Below are 25,525 nucleotides of genomic sequence, written 5' to 3'. Positions count from 1 at the left end.
AGTCGGATACACTTAGCGATTGAACAACAGCACTTCCTTTGTCTTGCTCTCATACTGGAAGTTAAACCCCTGAGGCCATGGGCCCCAGCCTCTCCTTTCTTGTGTGATGTCCAGGCCCACATCAGTGTCCCACCCTCAGTAGGGACACAGTAGGTGCCCATCTTAACGCAAGATGAAGTCAGTCAACATGGGGGCAGGGGAGAGGCGCCTACCTAGAGATCAGAGGGCAAAGGAATTTTAAAAATCTCAGGTTTCTATCTGTATGAGATGGTGGATGTTAACTAAACCAGTAATCATTTACGTGTGTATGCATTTGTATATGTGTCAAATCATTATGCTGCGCACCTTAAACGTACATAGTCAACACAACTAGGAAACAAAAGGAAAAGAATCTCTAGATCCTCAGGCTTTTATTTGGAAAGCATTTTGGTTCACACTTCCTGCCAGCATTTCAATGAAGGTTGGGGGTGCTTCCTGGGATCTAGCATCAGGTGTGAGCAGTGCTGTTCACAGCACTGGGAGAAGGTGGGGGCGGGGGGAAAGTCCACCCGCGCAAATCATCTTTCCACTTGGCCTGTGGAAGCCACTCCGGGCCATGGAAGTCTCGTGGAGTCCCCGAAGGAGAAAGAAATACAGGCCGATGGCGCCCAGAGCCCGCAGAGAGGCGAGACCTTGCCCCGGGGGGAATGTCCTTCCGTCCTCAGCCTGAGGTTGGGTCATCTCGGTCTGGAACATTGTTCGGTGGGGAGGGGTCCCCTCAGGACAAACACCCAGCGGGTCTCCCACCGGCTTGAGGCCGGCCGCGCGTCGTCGGACTCGGTGCCCCCGAGCCTCGGGCTGGGCGGTGGGCCCGGGAGGTCTCCGGGCCTGGGGACGCGGATGGCCCCCCCGCCCCTGGAGCGAGCGCCGTCGTCAGGGAGCTGCGGGAGCGCCATCCGAGGGGACAGGGAGAAGCGGTTAAGTCAAACACAATCAACCTGAAACCTAAGGCTTCAAACTACGGAGAAAGAGGAGCGCAGGCAGGGGGACATACATAGGGAGAGAGAGGAGAGAATTCAAACTGTTAAGGAGTGTGGACAGACTTCCGACGCCGTAGAGCCGGGTAGCCTTCTCCGGCTCTTTCCAAGGGTCGCCGCAGGCGCTCAGCCCAGCGGAGGACCGGAGCCTGGGGGGCAGAAGGCGGGTCTGGGGTAGGGGAGGGGGCTGAAAGGAAGCTGAGCCCCCGGGGGAGGTGGGACGGAGGGCGTCGGCCCCACGCGTGCAGGCCTGGGCGAAGCGGGCCCTCGGAGCCGGGCACCCAGGCCCGTCAAACAGGCCACCGCGGGCCTCCAGCTTGTGAACGGTGGATGGAGAGAGGGGAGGGGGAAGGTTCCGAGCGCGCCCCGCCCGGCTGGGTGGGCGAGGACCCCGAGGAAGGGGAAGGACCCCGGGGAAGGACCCGCCCCGCTGCAGGGAGGGGCCAGGGCAGACGACGGTGCGGGCGAGGGGAGGAGCCGGGGCGGGCGCGCTCCCAGCCTTAGCACCCCGAGTCCCGGCCACCCGCGGGCGGAGCTCCAACTCCAGCCGGGACCCAGGCGCCCGCGGACCCGGCGCTCGCCCGCCTCTAGTGCGCGCAGGCGGGGCTGGCGGCGCTCGCGGCTCTTGGCCGCGGTTCGGTCCCCCTCGGGCTGGACGGCCGCCCCCGGGGGAGCCGACTTCGAGCCTCTGCTCGCGGTCTTCTGGGCCGGCTGCAAAGCCGAGAGCGCGGGCCGCGTCCTCCCGGCCCCGGCGCCCCCCATGCACCTGCCGGGCTGCGCCCCAGCCATGGCCGACGGCAGCTTCTCGCTCGCCGGCCACCTGCTCCGCAGCCCCGGCGGGAGCACCTCGCGGCTGCACAGCATCGAAGCCATCCTGGGATTTACCAAGGACGACGTGGTCCTCGGCTCCTTCCCGGAGGAGCGGGCCGCCCGGGGCACCAAGGAGCGGGATAGGAGGCCAGGCGCGCGGCCCGCCGGCCCCAAGGCGCCTGCCGGAGGCACCGAACCGTCTCCGCCGCCCGCACCGGCGCCAGCCCCGGAGTATGAAGGTGAGTGCACACCCCGGCTGCTCCGAGACCCTCTTAGGGCTCCCAAACTCAGGAGCTCTGCGAGAAGAGGAGAGAGCCCCTGCCTTCACTGTTATTAAAGCATCTGGGCGCGGGGCTGGAGGCTGTGTGCATAGCAAAGGCTTCCCACCTGCGCTCTGGGAAAGCTTAGGGACCCCTCGCAGCCCTCACCACCCCCCCCCCGCCTCCTTGGGCCAGCTAGGAGCCCGCGTGGGTAGGCAGGGCGGCCCCCATGTACCCCGAGCAAGTGTCTCTGACCGTCGGGGGTCTCGTCGTCCCAGCCCCCCGCCCCTACTGCCCCAAGGAGACCGGGGAGGCCCGACCGAGCCCTGGGCTGCCTGGAGGACCGTCCGCCCCCGGCGACTCGAAGCTGTTGGAGGAGGAGCAGCCCAAAAAGAAGCATCGACGGAACCGCACGACCTTCACCACGTACCAGCTGCACGAGCTGGAGCGCGCGTTCGAGAAGTCGCACTACCCCGACGTGTACAGCCGCGAGGAGCTGGCGGGCAAAGTCAACTTACCCGAGGTCCGAGTCCAGGTAAAGCGTGCAGACGGGCCCGGGGGAGGGCGGGTGGCCCAGTCTTCGGCCGGTGCTCCCTAGAATCCCCGGGCGGCCTCGCGTTTATGGCGGCACTTTGCCCGCGGACCTTCCTCGACTTGGCTTGCCCAGAACCCGCCCCCTACCCCCACCCGGGGAGCGTCACTGATTTTCCATGCGCCCCGCGCACCGGCCCTTGGACGGTCTGTTCCAGTTCGCAGTATATCTCCCCTTTGGGTCCTCTGCTTCTAAACTAAAGGAGTTGGGAATGGCTGACGAAATGGAGAGGCGACAGCATCCTGGACTAGGGAGGGGGCTCTGGGAGGGGGGTGGTCGGGAAGCCCTGAGTGGAGAGAGAGTGTAGGTAGCGGCTCCAGTGTAACCGTATTGAGGCCCCAAATGCCAGCCTGTTCGCTAACGGTGCGCACCTCCGTGAACACGAAAACCCTGTCTTCTTACGGAAGCCTGGCCCCTCGCAGTTGAAACTTTCGGAGGATTTAAGAAACTGACTTTTGCTTCTCTGGTGCACCTCCAGCCAAACTTCCCGCTGCTGCAGAGGCCCTTTTCTTTTTTATTTAAAGGGGTTTTCGCTTTAATTAAGGCTGAATTATCTTTAATCCCTGATCATTAAAATATTTGAAAGCCTTAAATATTTGCTAGTCATCTGTGAAAAATCTGGGAGGATTTCCAAATTGGGAGAGGCCTGAAGGGGAGACATTGGAAACAAATTGCGCGGCATCTGTAAGGCCCTGGGGCTGAGATGGGACTTCTGTGTGTGTCTAATGAGTTGGATTTCCAGGAAGGGAGGAAACTCAGACGTTTGGGGCTTTTAGTCTTGTCTTAAAAAGTAAAAGTGGACAGACTCTTGCTTTTTGTCTTTTCTGTTTAGTTAAAGGGGTTAAACTAACGTCATGATTTTAAAACATGGTTCCCTAATGTGACTTTAGCACTAACTGGCAGGGACAGTTCAATTTCTTCTAATTCAGGGCAGAGGAGCTGCAAGGGTTTCACTGAAGGGGTGGACATTTCAGCACCTGCTTTACAGGGAGGGCGGGTGGGGTAGGGAGAAGGGAAGAAAACAAGTGGAAAATGAAGAAAAGGGAAAGGGCAAAGCCCTCCAGTGCCCCTCTGGGATACAGGCCCAGCCCACTCAAGGGCTGTCTCCACAGCACTGTCCCACCTTCCTTCTCCTTCACTTGTTCCTTCCCTCTTGACTTGTTCGGGGATGTTTGCTTCTTGTCTAAGATGTGTTCTTCTTGAGAACAGTGTCTGACTTCTCTATCCCAGGGCCAGCACAGTGGCCCAGCGTATGGTGTGTGCTTAACACATGGCTATGATGTCATCAGATGGGGGGATCACAGGGTCCCCACTGTGTTGAGGGAGCAGTAAAGCAGGAGAAGAGCAGACTACCCCAGGCTTTAGCCCTGGAACTCTGGATATGGGACCTAAAGCCTGATATTTCATGGGATGGGGTGGGGTTTGGTGGCGGGCAGTGGAATGTGCCAGTGTTCATATATCTAATGTTTCTGGGGGAAATTAGGGCCTGGGATACACAGATGAATCATTCATAGAAAGGGACCCAGGGAATCTGCATTTTCTGTTCTTTCTCTCCCACCCACCAAATTCCAGCCTTGCAGATACTTGTCCTGTTCTGCTCAGGTGTTGGGTGGTTTTTTTCCCTCAGTTTTCCTAGGGAGTCCCTCTCCCTATTAACTCAGAACTGCTGTCTCCCTTGTTAGGTGTCAACCTTTCCCACATTTTCCTTCATAAATTCAACACTGAAGCCACCAATTTGGCCAAAGTTCCTTCTAGATTCTGCACTAAACTAGACCAGTTCTCTGTGTTCTGTTTCCCGGTGGTAACTTGGTAGTGAAGCCTTAATTACGCCTTCTCCTGTGCTTTTTATCAAATCAGCAATGGAAGTTTCAGCATTAAGAGACTTCACTCTTTAAAGAAGAGAGAGAGACTCTTGGCATGGACTCTCTAAAACAAAAAGAGAAACTTGAACTCATTGAATTCATCTTAGGGTCATGTCAAAATTAACTCCATACAATAAAAGTAGACTATTGAACTATTGTAATCCTCGAAAGCCATTTTTAAGAAATATCAGAAATACGAGTCAGATATCAATTAAATAAAAATGAAAATCTTAGGAGAGCAGCAACATGCATATTTAAATATGCCCGGGATAATAAAATCAACCCAGTTTGTCCTTCAGTTACTGTAACCAGTAATGTGGACACGGGTCCATTTTAACAGCCAGTGTTGCCAGTTAGAGTACTTCGAGCCTTCGTTTATACCTTTGTTTATAACGGAGGCAGAGGTAGATAGGCCACTGTGAGCCGTGCCACCCGGGGAGGAAGCCGGGTCTAAAGCGCAATGTCAGGATGGGCCGCCAGCCAGCAGTCTCAGAAATTTGGTGAGATCGGGTTTCCCACGGTCCGGTTCCAGGGTTAACTTCATTTCCCACCCCCCCACCCCCCCACCCCCGCCTGTTTGGTGCCACGAGTTGGAAACAACCACAGCTAAGGGTGAGGAGAAACATGGACAGGGTGGAACCGCCAGGAGGACAGGGGTGGGACAGAGCCTCAGAGCGCGTGAGGGAAGAGGGTAGCCTTGGGCAGACGGGACAGAACGGAAGGGCACCGCGGGTGTGCAGCAGGGGTCGCGGGGTGAGAGGGGCAGGGGGAGCCGTGGAGCCCCGGTTTTCCTCGGGAGCGGGGAGTCCTGCGCCTTCCGCACCCCGACGGCGCTCTGCTGCCTTCCGCAGGTGTGGTTCCAGAATCGACGCGCCAAGTGGCGGCGGCAGGAGAAGCTGGAGGTGTCGTCCATGAAGCTCCAGGACTCGCCCCTGCTCTCCTTCAGCCGCTCCCCGCCCGCCGCAGCCCTGGCGCCCCTCGGGGCAGGCCCTGGGGGCGGTGGCGGCGGGCCGGCGGGGGGCGCCCTGCCGCTCGAGTCGTGGCTCGGGCCGCCGCTGCCGGCCGGGGGCGCTACGGCGCTGCAGAGCCTGCCGGGCTTCGGGCCGCCGGCGCAGAGCCTGCCCGCCAGCTACACGCCACCGCCGCCGCCGCCGCCCTTCCTGAACTCCCCGCCGCTCGGCCCCGGCCTGCAGCCCCTGGGGCCGCCGCCGCCGCCGCCGCCGCCCGCCTACCCGTGCGGGCCCGGCTTCGGGGACAAGTTCCCGCTGGACGAGGCGGACCCGCGCAACAGCAGTATCGCAGCGCTGCGCCTGAAGGCCAAGGAGCACATCCAGGCCATCGGGAAGCCGTGGCAGGCCCTCTAGGGGCCCCGGGGACCCAATCGGGCCAGACGCCGTCCCGTGAGCCGACCCCGAGCCGCAGGCGCGCGCACCCCTTCTCCCTGGGTCCCCCGGGCTCGGCCCCTCCTGCCCAGCGCCACGGGAACAACTGGGTCCGGGTCGGGCATCTGCGCCTGGCTCGCACCGGAGGGCTGACTCCTAGGCCAGTCGAGGCCCTCTGGCCACCCCTACGTCCCCACGGACCCCTGGCCTCGCTGCTGGACGAAGACAGGTGGCCACGTTGCCCCCACCCGGCGGGCCCCGGAGCCTCCAGGTTCAAGGAACCCAAAGCCTCTGACCTCGGCCCCTCCAGGGCGGCGTGGCAACCCCGAACAAGGACGGCTAGGAGGAAGGGGAGACGGAGAAGGTTTGAGGGACTGTTTGTAATAAGTAGCTTCAAAGAATTGAGATGGGGCGGAGAATTAAAGATTGACCTGTTTTGGTTTGACTGGTTCAGCGCTCTCAGGACTGCGGGGGCGCGGAGGAAGCTGTGAATGCGGGTTCTGGGCGGGGGGCCTCGGGTGATGGATGAGGGGTTGCGGAAAAGCAGTTGGCTGCGGAGGAGCCGGGCCGCCCCACCCCAACACCCACACCCCACCCCCCCAACACCCCCACTCCCACCCCCACCCCCCTGCGCATCCTCACCCGGCGCTGCGCTGCCGCCCGGACTCGCCCGCGTCCACGACCCCGCGGCGCCCTAGACCCAAGCTCCCCTTTCCTGGCGCGACGGGCGCCTACGAGTGTGCGGGGTTCTGGGTGCTTGGAGCCAAAGGCTCAGCTGCCTGCGCGTTCCCAGCCCCTCGATACCCTAATAGCCGGGCTGCAGCCGCTACTTGGAAGGACTGACTCCAATAGGAAGCATCCACCCACACCATCTTCCTAGGGTAAGAGCTGAACTTCCCGAAGCTCCTGGCGGCCCCGCCTCCCTCTTTCCAACCCGCGACGGCCCCAGACGCCTCTCAGATCCTTGTTCAAGTGTCCAGCTCGGGGCCAGCTCCTGCTACCCAGGGTTGATGACATTAGTGCTCCGGAGGCTGGAGCAGGCCGACGTTCGTCAGCTCCGCGTCTCAGGCTCGCCTCCCTGGACCTATCGGCTCCTCCCAGCCCAGCGGTTCGGCGTGGCGCGCGTAGGGCTGGCAGCCGCACTCCGGAAGGATGTCCTGGAGCGCTGTGCGCCGCGACCCGGGGCGCACGTCCTCGCGGGCGCGTCGTGGACAGGATTGCAGTTCTTTGGCGCCGTCTCTGGGGCTGGGGGAGGAATTCAGAAGTCTCTGCGGGCGTCAGCATCTCGCGGGGTACTCACGGAGTACTGTCTGAGGGTTGTTAGGACGTTAGTGAACCACTCCAGCCCCCTTTCCTCCTGCGACGAGCCGGGCCTCCCTGGGAAATGGGAAAGATGGGTAGTTTACCGCATGGTGTAAACTCTTGGCGACCTGGCAGGAGGCAATACAGGTTGTGATCCCACTTTTCTGATCCGGAGTATCCCTGTGCGGCCCTTGGGTTCCTGAAACCTACCCGCGGAAAGGAGGACTGTCGGGGCTGGAAATGGAGGTAGCGTCATCACAGGACCCAGTCCTTGCTCTGTGGGTCCTTACAGTCTGGGCATAACCAGAGCTGTGTACCCCTAGGCCCTCCTCTGGAGCCTAACACATAGTAAGCTGGTCAGTAAGAATTTATTGAGTGGGTTGTTTTTCTCAAGCCGTTGTTGTTGCTATTTGGGTTATCTGACTCTTTTGCGACCCCAGGGCCTATAGACCCCCAGACATCTCTGTCCATGGGATTTCCCAGGCAAGTATAATGGAGTGGATTGCTATTTCCTCCTCCAGAGGATCTTCCTGACTCTGGAGGGTCAAATCCTGGAGCATCAAACCTGCGTCTCCTGCATTGGCTGACAGATTCTTTACCACTGAGATATCTGGGAAGCCCCTTTCCAGGAAGGTAGGGAGTAATACATTTAATGCTTTTCTCTGACAAGAAAAATGAATGGAGTGGCCCAAGTGATATCAGCTCTCGGCAGGAAAAAAAAATAGGTAAACTCAGGATAAATAAGTAAATTTCTCTCACTTTGGCCTATCTTCTCTTTCATCCTTCAATGCCTTCATTTTACTAGGAATAATTTATTCAGAGAACTTCAGTGGTACCTGAAGTACCTGAAGTGTGGTACTCCACTTCAGATGAGTACCACACATTCCACCCTCTTTCACCTTAGTCCTGGACACCTCTGACCTTTCCTTTCTCACCATTAGCATCTACTTTGATTTTCTTAAGGACTTCCCTGGTGGCTCAGACAATGTGGGAGACCTGGGTTCAATCCCTGGGTTGGGAAGATCCCCTGGAGAAGGAAATGGCAATCCACTCCAGTACTATTGCCTGGAAAAGCCCATGGACAGAGGAGCCTGGTAGGCTACAGTCCACGGGGTCGCAGAGTCGAACACGACTGAGCGACTTCACTTTGGTCATTTTCATTGCTCGTTCTGTCTCCTCTCTGCCACTTTCCTTCCTATTCTTTTTCTTTCTTTCTTTCTGCATATGCAGCTTTCCACCATTTTCCTCTCTTCTTTTACTCTGAGAATGAATATTCTAAACCATCTCTTGAGGCACCAACAGACTGAACCATACCTGGATTCAGGAACAAGTCCCTGGAGGATGATCAAAATCCTAATAGCTAATCACCATTGAAAGCTTACTATGTGCCTGCACTCTTCTAAGTGGTTTTCATCTCAGTGAAGCCTCACAAGGACTCTACCAGGAAGATTCAACTAGCCCCATTTTATGAATGAGGAGACTGAGGTATTGGAGAGGTTGCACCAATCAACTCTGCTTGTAAGCCTTGGAGCTAGAATAACTAGAAGTCCTCTATCAATCCACGATCATATCGCATGTTCAGGAAATATTTGCTGAATAAGGACTCCTTAATTCCAGTTCCCACGAACAGCTCATTAGGCCACACTGGGAATGAGATGCTGAGGAATGGATGCTAGCTGTGAGTGCCTTCCTGGGCTTCCTGGGGGAGATGTGGACGAGCTGAGGCCCCTCTCTCCGCAGTCCTAAGGGCTGCCTAGCAGGGCGGATTTAAGGGCCCGTAGTAAGTCAAGCTCCCAACTCCGGGAGGAGGGGTGCAGGTGAGGCAGGCAGGCGGTACTTTACTCAGGCTGGACGTGAGAATGGCTTGCGGTAAAGAGTGTTAAAACCCTAGACGATCGAGAAATACCCGGGGCCGCCGCGCAAGCTCACGGCTACGGAAAGCAGTTTGCGGAGGCGGCGGCCAAGGAAGACCCCCGCTTCCGAAACAAGACTCTCCCGACTGTGATTGGGGCGGCGGGGCGGTGGGGGGTGGGGGGGGGCACCCGCCTTTTCTAGGACTCTGGGGAAACTGCCCCCCACCCCAGTAAACCTTCATCCCTCTGGAAGTGGCCCTTGACTTCCACCATGAGGCTGCGAGTTTGGTCCAGACTACGCTACATGTGTGCACCTCAGCGGGACAGGAACCTGTTGGCACTGGTTTCGCGGGGGTCGGGGAGAAAAGGCGGTGTGCGGCTCTAAGCAGGCCTTGGTTCAGTCCAGGTCGGATCAAGGCAGTCTAAGGGCGTCCTGGGGGACTCCCTCGAAGGAAGGAGGGTCTGACCCGCAGCCGGGCCGGGAAGAGAGGGTGGGACAGTCGGGACCGCGGCCCTCGGCTCCCGGGAGCATCGATGCGAGCAGCCCGGGGCCCAGCAGCCGGGCCGCGGGGGCGGGGCGGGGAAAGGCGCCTCTGATTGGGCGGGCTGCAGGGGTGGGGCGGGGAAGCGCGCCTCTCATTGGAAGGGCTGCAGGGCCGCAGGGGCGGGGCGCCTCTGTCTGGACAGCTCCGCGGGGAGGGCGGGGCCCGGCGCGTCGGGTGGAGCCGCTGCAGCAGGTTCCTCTCGCTCCGCGTGGACCGCGGTTAATGCCCAGAGCCCGGCCCTTGCGGAGGGCCCTGCTGGCCCAGCCTCCGTCAGCCACGCCTGCCGCGCTGGGGCACTTCCGTTTCCGCCTCTCTCCCTTTTGGAGGCATCTCTTTCCCGCCTGTAAGCGTGGCGCCTCCGCGCCCGGCGGGATGTCTCCGGACTGCTGGTGGCTATTTTTCTCTCCCTCGGGGGCGCGGGGCACCGAGGGCTCCGCCTCTGCGGGTCGCCAGTCTCCTGAGCCCCGGCGTCCAGAGGCGGCCGCAGCCGCGCGGGGTCTTCCTTGCTCGGCCCCCGCCTGCTCTGTGGCCCGAGGCCCGTCCCAGATGTTCTACCGCGGTGGGCTTCCCGCTCTCGGAACCCGGTCCTGTCTCCCTCTGGCCCGAGCTCTCATCCCTGCTGCCGGGAGGGGGTGGGGAGGGTGTAGATGAGACGGGGTGGGAGGACTGAGAGATGGAGCCCTTGTGGTGGGGCGGGCTTCTGCCAGAGGTCAGACCCTGGACTGGGGCGGCCCCGCTGCATCCACTTACTGTGAAGTGTCAGTCGCTCAGTCGTGTCCGACTCTCTGCGACCCCATGGACTGTACCCCATCAGGATCCTCTGTCCATGGGATTCTCCTGGCAAGAATACTGGAGTGGCTTGCCTTACCCTCCTCCAGGGGATCTTCACAACCCAGGGACTGAACCCAGGTCTCTTAAGTCTCCTGCATGGGTAGACGGTTTCTTTACCAACTGCTGCTGCTGCTGCTAAGTCGCTTCAGTCGTGTCCGACTCTGTGTGACCCCATAGACGGCAGCCCACCAGGCTCCCCCGTCCCTGGGATTCTCCAGGCAAGAACACTGGAGTGGGTTGCCATTTCCTTCTCCAATGCATGAAAGTGAAAAGTGAAAGTGAAGTCGCTCAGTCATGTCCTACTCTTAGCGACCTCATGGACTGCAGCCTACCAGGTTCCTCCGTCCATGGGCTTTTCCAGGCAAGAGTACTGGAGTGGGGTGCCATTGCCTTCTCCGCTTTACCAACTAGTGCCACCTTATATGTGATTGCTCAGCTCAGTTGCTAAGTCATGTCCAACTGTTTGAAACTCCATGGACTGTAGCCCACCAGGCTCAGACTTTGTCCATGGGATTTCCTAGGCAAGAATTGTGGAGTGGGCTGTCATGCCCTCTTCCAGGGGATCTTCTAACCCAGAGATGGAGCCAAGGTCTCCTGCATTGCAGGCGGATTCTTTACCAGCTGAGCCACCAGGGAAGCCCTTATTCACTTATTTTAAATGTATAGTTAATTTCTGGGGAGATGGGAAATGTTACACGAAGGGAGATGATCCCTGCCCCCACAAGGGGTGCAGGGAAGTCCTCATGCTTGGTTCTCTCCGCCAAGTTCATCACTTCAGTTCAGCTCAGTCGCTCAGTTGTGTCTCACTCTTTGCGACCCCATGGACTGCAGCACACCAGGCCTCCCTGTCTATCACCAACCCCCAGAGTTTACTCAGACTTATGTCCATCGAGTCAGTGATGCCATCCAACCACCTCATGTGCTGTCCCCTTCTCCTTCCACCTTCAATCTTTCCCAGCATAAAGGTCTTTTCCAATGAGTCAGTTCCTCATATCAGGTGGCCAAAGTATTGGAGTTTCAGCTTCAACATCAGTCCTTCCAATGAATATTCAGGACTGATTTCCTTTAGGATGGACTGGTTGGATCTCCTTGCAGTCCAAGGGACTCTCAAGAGTCTTCTCCAATACCACAGTTCAAAAGCATCAATTCTTCAGTGCTCAGCTTTCTTTATAGTCCAACTCTCACATCCATACATGACTACTGGGAAAACCATAGCTCTGACTAGACAGGCCTTTGTCAGCAAAGTAACCTCTCTGCTTTTTAATATGCTGTCTAGTTTGGTAATAACTTTTCTTCCAAGGAGCAAGCATATTTTAATTTCATGGCTGCAGTCACCATCTGCAGTGATTTTGGAGCCCAAAAAGTCAAGTCTGCTACTGTTTCCGCATCTGTTTCCCATGAAGTGATGGGACCGGATGCCATGATCTTAGTTTTCTGAATGTTGAGCTTTAAACCAGCTTTTTCACTCAGTTCATCGGTTACTTGAAAGCTTTTACAGAGAGCCCTCTGTGAACCCTGGGTTTGGGAATGGAGGGCTGCCCCCAGGCTCCTCCTGTGTCCCTCGAGCAGCCGGTGGACCGACTGGATCTCAGGCCTCTGATGTGCCCCCACCAGTTTAGGGTGAGATGTAGTGTTTTGCGCCCCTGGCCCCAGCCTGGCCGCACGCGGTTCTGTCTCAGGTCCACGCACCCCTTTCTGCCCACAGACCTTTACTGCTAGTGGAACTGAAGCCTCCAGGAGGCCATCCAAAAAACAAAAAAAGACTTTCAGGGAAGGTAATATTAATGGAAAACTGGCCTTTCCTCTGCCCAGCCAGCGCAAGCCCTGGGGGCTCGGCCTGCCCGGGAAAGGGGAGGCCGGGCAGCCGCAGGCCGGCTCCCCCGACTGTTCAAGAGGCCAGTGCTGCACTTTCTGCCCTGCATCGTCCCCTTAATTGGGAACCGGCTCTAATAATCTGGCCTCAGCTCGTTAACTCTACAATAGTGGGCAGGGTTAATGACTCATTAGTGATTAATTCCTTAACTGTTCCTTAATTGCTCACTGTAAACACCCTTGGTAAAAACCGGATTAAATCGTCCAGGTCCTTGGCCCCAGTCTCTCACAGCCCTGGAAGACTCAAAGAGAGCTCATTCCCTTATCTTCGGAGGGCCATCTTCCTTTTTTTTTTTAATAGGAGAAATATTATATGACATTCCTTATATGTGGAATCTAAAAAGAAATGATACAAGTGAACTTACCCACAATACAGAAAGTGACTCGCAAACATAGAAAACGAACCCATGGTTACCAGCAGGGGAAGGACTACGGGGGGCTTTGGGAGCGTCATGCACACACTGCTCTGGATGCATGTGTATGTCTGGCTGAGTCCCTTCGCTGTTGACCTGAAACTATCACGACATTGTTAATTGATGGCACCAGCTGGTATCTGTGAATCATCCTGGAAGTTCGTGCTAGAATCATCCATGCAGACAAAAGGGTCTGGCGGGGGATTCTCCTGGACTATTTTGCTCGTCAGGAGTGCTGACACCTGGCAAGGAAAGCCTGTCACGACTTCCCCTTGGCGTGCCTTTCACGCTGCTGTATGTGTCTCTAGAATGTGGCTCCTTTAGTCTGGCGGGTCATCTTAAGGGCAGGTGCAGCGTCTTCCCTCGCCCTGGGGGTCCTGAGGCCTCTGGTCCAGTCATGGCTGTGACATTGCCTGGTCATGTGACCTTGGACAGGTCCCTTGTGAAGCTAGATCTCCTAAACCTCCCTTTACCCCTCATCGCCCACCATAAACTTGCGAAATGGAACGCTCCATGTTAAAAGCAGTGCTCTTCGGGTCTGTCCATGGTATGAGTGTGTCCGTGTGTTTACATTAGTAGGCTCTGAATGCAGTGTGTACAGGCTAACTTTCCTGTCCAGAGTGGCCTGAGAAAGCTCTTTCTAGGGCTTACAGTAGCTGGGTTCTATAGTTTTCCCATTTGTAATTTTAAACATTAGCCACTTGTCTTTTTCACCTTCTTGATTTTCCTGCCATCTTTATCCATTCCTGACACTTGCAAGGCATGGTGGGCATGTAAGGATGGATAACCCAGAGTCACCATCTTCAAGGAGCATAACTTAGGTAGAGGAAATAAGAATGAAACTGTACACATGTTTTCCAACGCCTCCTGGTTTTCCACTTGAGGTTCCGCAGGCCACCCCAAAGTAGATATGTTCCAAACAAAACTTATTTGTCCTTACTCTGAGGCTTCCTAAAAACCTTCTTAGACATCTCCTCTCTTTCTGCATTCATAGTCCTCCAATAGCTATGATGGAAATCGTTCTTGACCCCTTGAGGCAAGTTATTTTCCAGTTTTTTAAAAATCTTATTTCTCAGCCATACATCTTCCAAATTTTAGCTGTCCAGAAGAAAGACATCACCCAGCCTTCCCTTAAATTAGCTATGATTAAATGATGACCAATGTTATGTAAGGGAAAACAGTTTTAGGAAGTAAGTTCTTAAAAGTCAGCAGCATGGCTTCCCGGGTGGTCCAGTGGTTAAGAATCCACCCTGCAATGCAGGGGACGCTGGTTCAACCCCTGGTCTGGGAAGATTCCCACGTGCCATGGAGCAGCTAAGCCCCTGCACCATGACTGCTGAGCCCACATGCAGCAACTACCAAAGCCTGCACACCTGGAGCCCGTACTCCCCAGCAAGAGAAGCCCCCACAGTGAGAAGCCCGCCCACCACAGCACAGACTGACCCCTGCTCACTGCAACTAGAGAACCTGTGTGCAGAAACAAAGACGACCACAGCCAAATATATATATATATATATATATATATATATATATATATATATATATTTTTTTTTTTTTTTAAGTCACCAGCGTGCCCTACTCTGTCTCGTTCCTGCAGTCTGCTGGCTGTGAGGCAGGTGTGATGCTGGAGCCCCCATCTTGGACCGTGTCAGGAAGGCACGTGGTGAGGATGTTGAATACGAGGATGGAAGGGACCGTACGTGATGCGTCCCTGGCGCTGGCACACCATGCCAGCTCTGGACTGCCACCTGGGCTCTCCATTTTAGCAAAAGTGAAGGCTGCTCAGTCGTGTCCAACTCTTTGTGACCCCAAGGACTATACATTCCCTGGAATTCTCCAGGCCAGAATACTGGAATGGGTGGCCTTTCCCTTCTCCAGGGGATCTTCCCAACCCAGGGATCGAACCCAGGTCTCCCGCATTGCAGGCGGATTCTTTACCAGCTGAGCCACAAGGGAAGCCAAACCTAACCTTCATTCATTCATTCCTTTCCTTCAATGCCGGTATGCGGCTAACTACTCAGCTCCATGGATTTCACTTCAGAATGTCTCCTAAGTTCACCTAGCCCTGTCTCTCTCAGCAAGTTCTCTAGCTCAGGGCTTTGACTCTCACCAGGGTGCATGGCCTCCCGTGGCGTGCAGTGCTTCTCATGGCACTTACCACATATGGTCCCACTTTATGATTATTTACTCATTGATTCACCTACCCCTCACACTTACTGAGTTATTTCTTCACTGTTTATTATATTTATTGGGTTCTCCTTTTGCTAAATTCTGGAGCTATAAAGATTTGTTTTTTGTTGTTCAGTCACTCAGTCACGTCTGGCTCTTTGTGACCCTATGGACTGCAGCACGCCAGGCCTCCCTGTCTTCACCACCTCCCAGAGCCTGCTCAAACTCATGTCCATTGAGTCTCGGTGATGCCATTCAACCATCTTGTCCACTGTCATCCCCTTCTCCTCCTGTCTTCAATCTTTCCCAACATCAGCATCTCTTTCAATAAGTTGGCTCTTTGCATCAGGTGGCCAAAGTATTGGAGCTTCAGCTTCACCATAAGTCCTTCCAATGAATATTCAGGATTGATTTCCTTTAGGGTGGACTGATTTGAGCTCCCTGCAGTCCAAGTGTAATAAAGATACAGATACATCTTACGTATTATCTCCCTGTCCCTCAATCCTTTCGATCTGTCCTTCACACTGTGGTCAGAATTAAGTACTTAGACAGTTCCTTGTGGCTCATGGGAGCACCTGACGAGCCTCTGAGTCTGACCCAACCTACCTTTCCAGGCTTGTCTCTGGTCTTCCTCCTCACTCCCCTTCCCTCCTCATCCTCTGCTCAAGTGGCACCGGCGTGCTCTGCATTTCACTGGTCTGCCACGTGCTTTTTCACTTTCTGGCCTTGGGTATGCACATTCCTTCTGCCTGGAAGGACTTCCCACCCTCCCCGACTCCTTCAGGACCTGGTTCAGGCACCACTGCCTCCATGCAGCTGGCCTGTGATCCTGCAGCGGTCGGTTCCTCATTCCTCTGCCCCCAGGGCGCTTTGCTGGTGGGGTCTTGAGCACTGTGCCAGCACTCATCCCGTGGTGCTGTCCGTGGCCCCCAGGGAGACCGTGGGGTCCTTGAAGGGCAGCTGATTTTTGCCTGCATATTCAGTGCCCAACCTGACGGGGGCACCCAAACGGATTCCCAGTAACTAGCACAGGGATACATGATTCCCAGAGAAAGCTCCCATCCCTTAAGGGCTTACAGCAGAGAATCTGCCCCAGACCACGAAGTCACAGAAGATTTCTCTGAAGAAGGGACACTCAGCCGGAGCTCTGAAGGGAAAACAAGTTACCCAGGCAAGAGGGGAGGGGAGGGCAGGGTGTGTGCAGAGGAGGAGGGACCAGGGCCAGTGTGAGGCTCACAGAACAAGGCTGGTCGGGCAGAGGCCAAAGGACAAGAGAAGTGAGAGTCTCTACGACTAAAAACAGTCTTAGGAGGCAGGGTCTGTGTCCAACCAGGATTCTTTAGGAGGGAGTTTTCCAACACAGGAAGTGTGTTCAGCTGCTCCGGATGGCCAAAAAGTAACTAATCTGCTATAGGCGCTGACAAGATCATTTCAAGTAAATCGTCCTGTCTGCAGTATGAAGAACTGCAGGAAGGAGGCGAGAGAGAGTTCTAGAAGACCAGTTAGAAGGCTGTTGCGGTGATCAAGGGAAAACAGTGAGAGCCTCTTGCGGTAGCAAGGAGGCCAGGTCTGAGGTTGAATGAGGAGAGTGTGAGTTTAGTCTCGATCAAATGAGTTGGAGTGGAGAGACTGGGTGGGCAAGTCTTGGTACTGGCTCAGAGCTTAGAGCAAAGAGCTGGCTGCTATTTGAGCTCAAGATCACGGTACAAATGATCATTGAAGCCCTGGGCAGACATGAGATGAGACTGCAGAGGGAGGGGGACTGGTGTGAGCAGAGGAGACTGACGTCAGCGCCTTGAGAGGCTCCGGCTTCGTGGGCAGTGTTGGAGGAGGCAGGGAGTCGGGGGAGGAAACTCAGGGAAGTGTCGTGACATGGAAGCTGAAGAAAGAGTTTCAAACGGCGAAGGATGAGCAACCAGATGAGCAACCAGATTGTTATTATTTTTAAAACTTAACACTTAGCCAGTGCTGAAGCAAGGACATACAATTTCTCTTCCTACGGGGGACAGGGTGCAGCTATTGGAAACCTTGTCAGTGTTTCCTGCTGCCTGGGAAGCGGTCGCTGTGGTGGCCAGACCCCGACGGGTCACTTCTCCAGGACTGGGAGGTCATTGCGGGATTGCACTGACTCTGTTTGTATTGACCCCACGCCTGTCCCTCCTTCTAAACCTTTCCCCACCTGTTTCTTGCACCTTCAGAAAGCCACTCACTCCACATCTAGGAAGAAAGTGAAAAAACCCAACAGTCCTAGAAATGGCAACTGAGGCTCTGAAATCCATCCTGTATGAAGGCTTTAGTCGTTCATTAAAGATGGCTCCAACTTAACCTTCTTCCGTCACTCAAACTTCTGCACACACCCTCTACTCTTGCCAGACTGTCCACCAAACTTGACCCAAACTTTCCTACCTCTATGCCTTTATCCAAGTTCTTCCTTCTACCCAAATATCTTCCCCCACAGAATCCAGATGAGTGAAGATGCGGCATACCACAATTTATGGGATCCAACTACAGCAGTGCTTAGGGGAAGTTTATAGCTGTAAATGCTGTCTCTATTGAAAAAGAAGATCACAGATCAATGACATAACCTTCCATCTTGGCACACAGAAAAAAAGATCAAACTAAACATAAAATGAGCAAAAAGAAGGAATAGTAAAGATTCAAATGGGAAACAGTAGAGAAAAAATACTTCATATAACGAGTCATCAGGGAAATGAAAAGTAAAGCCGTGAGATCCCACTTCCCATACCTTAGGATGACTACAATCAGAAAGTCAGCAGCAAAAAATGTTGGTGACAAAGTGATGAATCAGAACCCAGCATACATGGCTGGGGGAGATGTAAAATGGTGCAGTCACTTTGGAAAACCATCTGGCTCTTCAAATGATTAAATATAAAGTTGCCATAGGAACCATCAATTCTGACCAAGACAAAGGAAAACATATCCACACAGAAACCTATACATGAATATTTATAACGTGCATTTTTCATAACAGCTGAAAAGTGGAAACAACCCAAATGCCCATTGCAGATGAATTAATGCCAACGTGGTGCATGTGAATACATAAAGTGAAATATTACTCAGCCATGAAAAGAACGGGGCACCGGTACATACTCCAGAGTGGGCAGACCTGGAACACGTTAAGTGAGAGGAGCCAGACTCAAAGGACCGCATACCATGTGAATGGATATTCAGAGGAAATTCGGAATGGGGAGATCCATAGAGACAGAAAACGGAATCATGGTTGCTCTGTGTTGGGGGGCAGGGAGGATGGGGACACGGTGGGAGATTAAGGGTGGCGGATTTCTTCTTGAGGTGATGAAAATGTTTTAAACTCAGCCGTGGTGGCAAATGATTGCATATATCTTTGAACATACTAAAAACTGTTGGATGGGGCACTTTAAATGGGTAAATTGTATGGTATGTGAATTATATCTCAATAAAGCCTTTTTTTTTTTTGGTAAAAGTCTTCCCATCAAGCTCTTGCAGCTTCCATCCATTTCAGGTACTCACACTGGAAGAATTTTCCTAAATGCTGTGATGCTCCGTTGCCAAGGAGCCTCTTCAAAGTCAGTAGGATGTATCAATTTAGCTAACCAATAATGAGCTCCCACTGTCCTAGGCATTGTGATCAATACATCCACCCACTTCTTCTGCCTTCAAGGCTCCACCCAAGTGTGTCACTCCTGGGGGATAGAGACCCTCTACTCTAGACAACTGACCTTGCCAGCTTATCACTCTCGACAACCACCCCCCATACTGTTGCTCAAAGCAGACAACACCTTTTTTGGGGGCCACACCATGTCACATGCATGATCCTAGTTCCCCGGCCAGGGATGGAACCCATGCCCCCTACAGTGGAAGCAGAGTCTTAACCACTGTACCACCTCAGGAAGTCCCTGGACCACACCTTTTCTTCAAAAGGAGAGGCCATCCCAAAATGCCAGCTCTGCTGGGAAAGAGGACCATGGCTGAAATTCACCCTGTGACATCAGTGCCTGGCTGGAAAAATTTTTTCTGCAGTGGTAAGTCAGGGAGGTGAGGCTGGGGAGGGGCAAGTGTGACAAGAGCACGACCTCAGGCTCCAGGGAGGCTGCAGGGTGGACCCAGTCCTGCTCTTTCACTGAGTGTCCTCTAATCTCAATCACCTCTGCTGCTCTCTGTGCAGTCTTCTGTCCCTAATTCACGGCTCCTCTCCTCCAGGCGTCTCTCCTCGGTCTCCCCTGCCCGCTGTCCTCTTATTTCCTAGGACCGGTCTGTCCTGTTGTATTTCTGAAATCCCACTCCTTCCCCCTGGCGACTCCAGGCTCTTTTTCAGAGCAAACAAGCCTGCAGTAAATGGGACTGCCTGACACTTGCCCCCAAACCTTGCTTAGGCAAGACTTTGTCCTCAGACTCTAACAGCAGCTCCTTCTATCTTTTCTGTGTTTTGTTCCATGTGGGATGAGGAGTAATCCTTCAGATTACTGTCACAGAGAGATGACTGGATTCCTCCTCAGGAGGTCACAGGAACCCCAGTTCAGCCACCGCCTTTTTTTTTTTAGCCACAGACTTGATATATGGCTTCGGGCAGGGTAGTTTCTGCAGCTTCAAATCTTGACTTCTCTTTCTGCCATCAAGGCTCCACCTGCGTGTTGCACTCACCTGTTTCCTTCCCCCCATGGACTTCCTGGGTAATAGAGACCCTCTGCTCTAACACCTCGGAGAAGGCGATGGCACCCCACTCCAGTACTCTAGCCGGGAAAATCCCATGGACAGAGGAGCCTGGTGGGCTGCAGTCCATGGGGTTGCTGAGGGTCGGACACGACTGAGCAACTTCACTTTCACTTTTCACTTTCATGCATTGGAGGAGGAAATGGCAACCCACTCCAGTGTTCTTGCCTGGAGAATCCCAGGGATGGGAGAGCCTGATGGGCTGCCGTCTGTGGGGTCGCACAGAGTCGGACACGACTGAAGCGACTTAGCAGCAGCTCTAACACCTGACCTTGACAGCTTGAACAGGAAACCACGTTTCCATAAAAGGGTTATTAGAACAAGGAGTTCCCTGGTGGCCTCCTGACTGAGATTCCCAGCTTTCACAGCCACGGCCTAAAAACAAAAATTAAATTAAAAGGAAATGAAGTGAAGTGAAACAAAACAATTTAAAATATTATACCAAAGGAACTGGAAAATCTTCCTGGCTGCAACATTCTGACTCAGCAAAGAGAGTGCTTCAGTAATTTGGCTGATGGCGACACCCGGCGGTCATCTTGACAACTTCACCTTCTGATTGGCCGCCAAGTCGCCTCTAACTCTGCGACCCCATGGACTGCAGCATGCCAGGCCTCCCTGTCCTTCACCAACTCCCGGAGCTTACTCAAACTCATGTCCATTGTGTCTGTGATGCCATCCAACCATCTCATCCTCTGTCGTCCCCTTTTCCTCCTGTCCTCAATCTTTCCCAGCATAAGGGTCTTTTCCAGTGAGTCAGTTCTTCACATCAGGTGGCCAAAGTATTGGAGGTTCAGCTTCAGCATCAGTCCTTTCAATGAATATTCAGGACTGATCTCCTTTAGGATGGACTGATTGGATCTCCTTGCTGTCCAAAGGAATCTGAAGAGTCTTCTCCAACACCACAGTTCAAAACCATCAATTCTTCTGTGCTCAGCTTTCTTTATAGTGCAACTCTCACATCAGTACACGACTACTGGGAAAACCATAGCCTTGACTGGATGGACCTTTGTTGGGAAAGTGGTATCTCTGCTTTTTAATACGCTGTCTAGGTTTGTCATAGCTTTTCTTCCAAGGAGCAATCTGTTGATTTCATGGTTGCAGTCACCATCTGCAGTAATTTTGGAGCCGAAAAAAATAAAGTCTGTCACTGTTTCCATTTTTCTCCCATGCATTTGCCATGAAGTGGTGGGACCAGATGCTGTGATCTTAGTTTTTTGAATGTTGAGTTTTCGGTGAGCTTTTTCACTCTTTCACCTTCATCAAGAGGCTCTTTAGTTCCTCTTCATTTTCTGCCATTAGGGTGGTGTCATCTGCATACCTTCTGATTGGGCACCAACAGTTTTCCAGTAGAACCCCTCCTTCTCAGAGCCATCTACAATGAGAAGGACATTTCCTCAACCAAGTAGCAGCCTTCCTTTCTGAGTCCTCCCAAGTCCGTGGGCTTCACACTCTCCTTGTGATGGAAAACCCTTGCTTTTCTACTCAGACTCCCTCCCAGGCAGGTCAACCCAACCCAGGGAGATCTTTTGTCATTAACGCCTCTAGGAGGCCAAGAAAGGTTATGCTTTCAAGTTTTTCATGCTCCTCCATCCTTTAGACTAGAAAGAAATTAGTTCTAAATCAATTTATTCAAAGCATGAATGCCTTAACCTCTTACCACTGTCACGAGGAAATATTTGCATGTTTTACTGAAATGAGCCCTGAAGCAGGGAAATTCTTTTAATTGAGTGTATGTGGCATGTACCACTGAGCACACTGAAGATGACAATGCGTCAGTTTGCATATTGCAGTGAGTGACATTTACCGCCTCTATCACATCACGTAATTCCCTCTCTTTGTAGTGATTGAGATAATTAAGTTTCAGTCTTCCAGCAAGTTTGATGATCGTAGCACAATATTGCTGTCAAAGTAGAGCAATTCTTAATTCAAATTTAATTAAAAATTATCCTAAGGGTAGAACTTCAGATGCCTGTGGAGTAAAAAGCATTTGATACAAGCCATCTTCTTCCTGGTATCCTTTCAAATCACAACAAATAGATAATAAGTTTAGCCCTACCACTAGACATTATATACTATAGGATTTCCTCCCAGGTTAGTTTCTAATACCTGGTATTTAATGCCAAGGTATTAATGACTTAAATATCCTAATATGTCACCTACCTAGAAATATTTACATTCTAAGAGTCAATTTCCGGAGTACAATGACCAGCCCAAAGAATTAACAGTAGTATTTAGGTGTGTAAGACATCTGGTCAGGAAATCCTTTGAAGCTCAGTGACCTTTTCGGCCACCCGCTAGTGGCTGAGATGCTGATGATACTTAAGGTTCAGAGAAGGGAAAGCAGATTAAGACTTGTTCCATTTATTCACTTCCTTCCTAGAGAAACAGACGTTAACTGTCCTGGGAGGGGAATTACCATTTGACTCTGGAGTATTTGCAGGAGGCAGATGTGATATAAAAACTAGAAACTGCCTTAGAGGTTAAAGGATGGGTTTTATTCTGTTTATTTTTTTCCAATTTACAAACTAGGTGCCCTTGAGCTAGCTCTTGGGCTTCCCTTGTAGCTCAGTTGGTAAAAAATCCACCTTCAGTGCAGGAGACCCGGGATTTATATACCACACGTTACTAATCTGCATATAATTGGCATGAAATCGTCTATAACCTATTTGGAACTTCCAAGTTTGACTTCTTTACTTATTTATTATATTTTCTTGGCCATGCTGCATGGCATATGGGATCTTAGTTCTCAGACCAGGGATTGAACCCACACCCCTTGTGTTGGAAGCATGGAGTCTTAACCACTGGAACGCCAGGAAAGTAGCTCCAAGTTTGACATCTATATATGCTAAATTGGTATCTGCTCCCTGGAGAAGGCAATGGCACCCCACTCCAGTACTCTTGTGTAGCGCTGTGTGAGTCGCTCAGTCGTGTCCGACTCTTTGTGACCCCATGGACTACAGCCCGCCAGGCTCCTCTGTCCAGGGGATTCTCCAGGCTAGAATACTGGGGTGGGTTGCCATTCCCTTCCCCAGGGGTTTCTGGACCAGGGACGGAACCCGGGTCTCTTGCGTTGCAGGCGGACTCTTTACTGTCTGAGCCCTCAGGAGGTGCTCTTTCACTGGGGGACTCTGAAACGTCGAGTAGCATGCCGCATGTCACACGTCAAACAGGGAATGACGGACTGGCGGGTGGTGCGTCCTCTCAGCGCTCACTGTGGGCGGGCGGACAGACAGTGGAAACAAATGAAATGGGCTGGTGGCGCTAGGGCGTGGCGGGAACGGTGGCACAGGGGACAACGTGCCCCACCCCTCCCCGCCCCCACCACAGGGCCACAGCAGCCATTGGCTGTCTTCTGGGAGAGCAGGCCCAGTGGCAGATCCTCTCATTTTGCAAAGGGCTTGCCATCTGGATTTGTAGCTGAAATCCCTTGTTGAAATGCCTGTGAACAACTGTCATTATTTTATCTTATTTTCTTTTATTCATTTATTTAGCTGCACTGGGTCCTGGTTGTGGCAACTGAGATATTCAGTCTTCCTTATAGCATGTGGGACCTTTAGGTTCAGGATGTAGGATTAGCTCCCTGACCAGGGATTGAACCTGGGCCCCCTGGATTGGGAGTGTGGAGTCTTAGCCACTGAACACCAGGGAAATTCCTAATTTTCATTTTTAAGACACTCCCCAGGCAAACATCCAAACCAGCAGGCAGCCAGTTCCTGACTGCTAAGTTATTATCCCCAGGAGTTAAGTGGGGGCGAGGGTGGGGGGTGGGGAAGCAGGGAAGATGCCTCTGGTCTACGCATTTTTATTTGTTTGGTTTTGTTTTTTCCAAAATCAAGTTCAGTCCCCAGCCTCTCCATTGAGGCCATCCCTAGCTGAGGCATCTTGGGAAACAGCCAGGCCACGGGGAGTGCCATCTGAAGCTCTTGATTTCCTTTCCATTTCTGCGTATCAGAGGAGCTGTTATGTTGATTGCGCTCTTGCAAAGCAAGGAGGAGTAAAGTACAAGAAAAGCTGGGTCAGAAGTGAGGAGCGTCCTGTCAACTGCAGTCACAGCCTAGGGTTGCAACAGGAGAAACGGACTGTTGCTCTAAGGGATTCCTGGCCCTAAGCCCATCAGAAGGACTTTCTGTGAGCATCGAGAATGGAATAACACCCAACAGTGACTAATTTTTGAACTTGCTCTCCGGCTGGAACCACGGCTGTGTGAGGTCAAAAGAAATGAAGTTCATGCCCATCACAAACACCGCTGAAAGTTCCTCCCACGTCCTTACTGGGGAGTCTTGACTTTGCTTAGGTTCCTGCCCCTCCTCCCACATGACTCGTGGGTAAATCCTAATCAGTGAGGTCAGTTGCGGTGGTCTGGTTCTCTTCATTAGTGGTAGGATTAGGCCAAGCATGTGACCCGGCTGGCCATTGAGGTGCGAGGGATTTCGAGTCCTCTGGGAAAGGACTTATCACTGTTAATAAGGTGAAGCCTAAAAAGATATGACTTCTCTCCTTTTGAATGTTGTCTTGTCTGGACGTGACAGCTGGAACTCCAGCAGCCGTCTTGTGACCACGGGAGTAGTCAGCTTAAGGATAAATCTGAATCCTGGTGTCAGAGTGGGAAGACAGAAAAGACCCTTATCCTTGAGGGTATCGTTGAGTCACTGAATTAAACTGAATTCAACAACCTTGAATTCTATCTCCCTCTGGAGTTCTAGTATATGAGATAATAAATCAGACCTTTGATGCCAATTTGAGTGGAGGGTTTTCTGTTACTAACAGCCAAAGGTATCTAATGGGCACAGATCTTCTATGCCAATTTGAGTGGAGGGTTTTCTGTTACTAACAGCCAAAGGTATCTAATGGGCACGAATGGTCCTAGTGGTCATTCCCGGAGGTCTATCACATAGTCTGTTTTCCATCTAGAGTCACATGGACTCATTCATTCATTATTCACTGCTTAGTTTAAGGAGTCTGATCACAGGGCAAAGAGAAGCAGGGCTATGGTTAGGACTGCCAGCAATCCCACTTGTGGGAACCCAGAGGAAATGAAATCCGAGTCTCCAAGAGATACCTGTGTTCTCACATCCATTGTAGGGTTATTCACATGGTCGTTCTGCTTTGGGAATAGCAATAGTTTTTCATTGTGGGTTTCCCTTGAAGGGCTATCTCATAATCTCTGATTAAGGCAGCCTGTGGTTGAGGAAATGAATTATGTAAACCCCAACTTTGCTTAGATTATGCCCTATGCATCCAAGCTAGGTTAAAAATCTCTGTGGTGACCAAATACCCCAAGAGGAATGGAAAGGTGGGTGTTGTGGGGCTAGAAATCGTACTGCACGGCTTGAAGTGCCTGCTTAGTGAGTTGCTGAGCCCTGATCATAAGCGAAGACTGCTGAATTACCCACAGCAACCCGCCCTGTGGCACATAGAAAAAAAAATGACTGCGGTTTTTAAAATAACAAATTTGAAGGCAATTATTGCTTTCTTCCCTTTTGGATTCTTCCTCTTAATTATCCCGCTTTGCTGCAAGGAGGCCTAAATACTGTCACCTCTTAAAAGCCACCCTCTGTCCTCGCTGCGGGCATACAGACACCCAGCTTGTGTGGTGCCGGGAACAATCGGAAGCCTCTTCCTTCCCCAGAGTCCCAGGCTGGGGCTGAATCGTTCTCTAGAATAGAAACAGGCAGAAATCAAAGAGGAAACTTTTTTGAGAACCGCAAGGGGCAGGGGACATCTGTAACCTGGGGCTGACCATATCTTTTATTTCTTACTATTTATGTATTTTCCTTCCCCCCGCCCTTGGACTGCACCCCATGGCACATGGAATTCAGCAACCAGGGATTGAATCCGCGCCCCCTGCAGTGGGAGCGCAGAGTCGTAACCCCTGGACCGTCAGGGAAGCCTGACCGCAACTTTTGAA

At 52.8% G+C, this 25,525-nt stretch overlaps 1 protein-coding gene across 1 annotated transcript; it reads left to right on the top strand.

Annotated features, from left to right (window-relative positions):
• The first annotated feature begins 1,604 nt into the window (after nt 1-1,604).
• Nucleotides 1,605-6,358, top strand: RAX (retina and anterior neural fold homeobox). Its single transcript, XM_027526089.1, has 3 exons — nt 1,605-2,065; nt 2,365-2,621; nt 5,392-6,358. Exons 1-3 carry the CDS (start codon nt 1,777-1,779, stop codon nt 5,902-5,904), a joined length of 1,059 nt encoding a protein of 352 aa, XP_027381890.1. The 5' UTR covers nt 1,605-1,776; the 3' UTR covers nt 5,905-6,358.
• Nucleotides 6,359-25,525: the final 19,167 nt, after the last annotated feature.

Source organism: Bos indicus x Bos taurus, chromosome 24, assembly GCF_003369695.1.
Source record: "Bos indicus x Bos taurus breed Angus x Brahman F1 hybrid chromosome 24, Bos_hybrid_MaternalHap_v2.0, whole genome shotgun sequence".
Lineage (NCBI taxonomy): Eukaryota > Metazoa > Chordata > Mammalia > Artiodactyla > Bovidae > Bos > Bos indicus x Bos taurus.
Note: the sequence above shows the minus strand (reverse complement) of the source record. Positions and strands in the feature narration are given on the sequence as shown.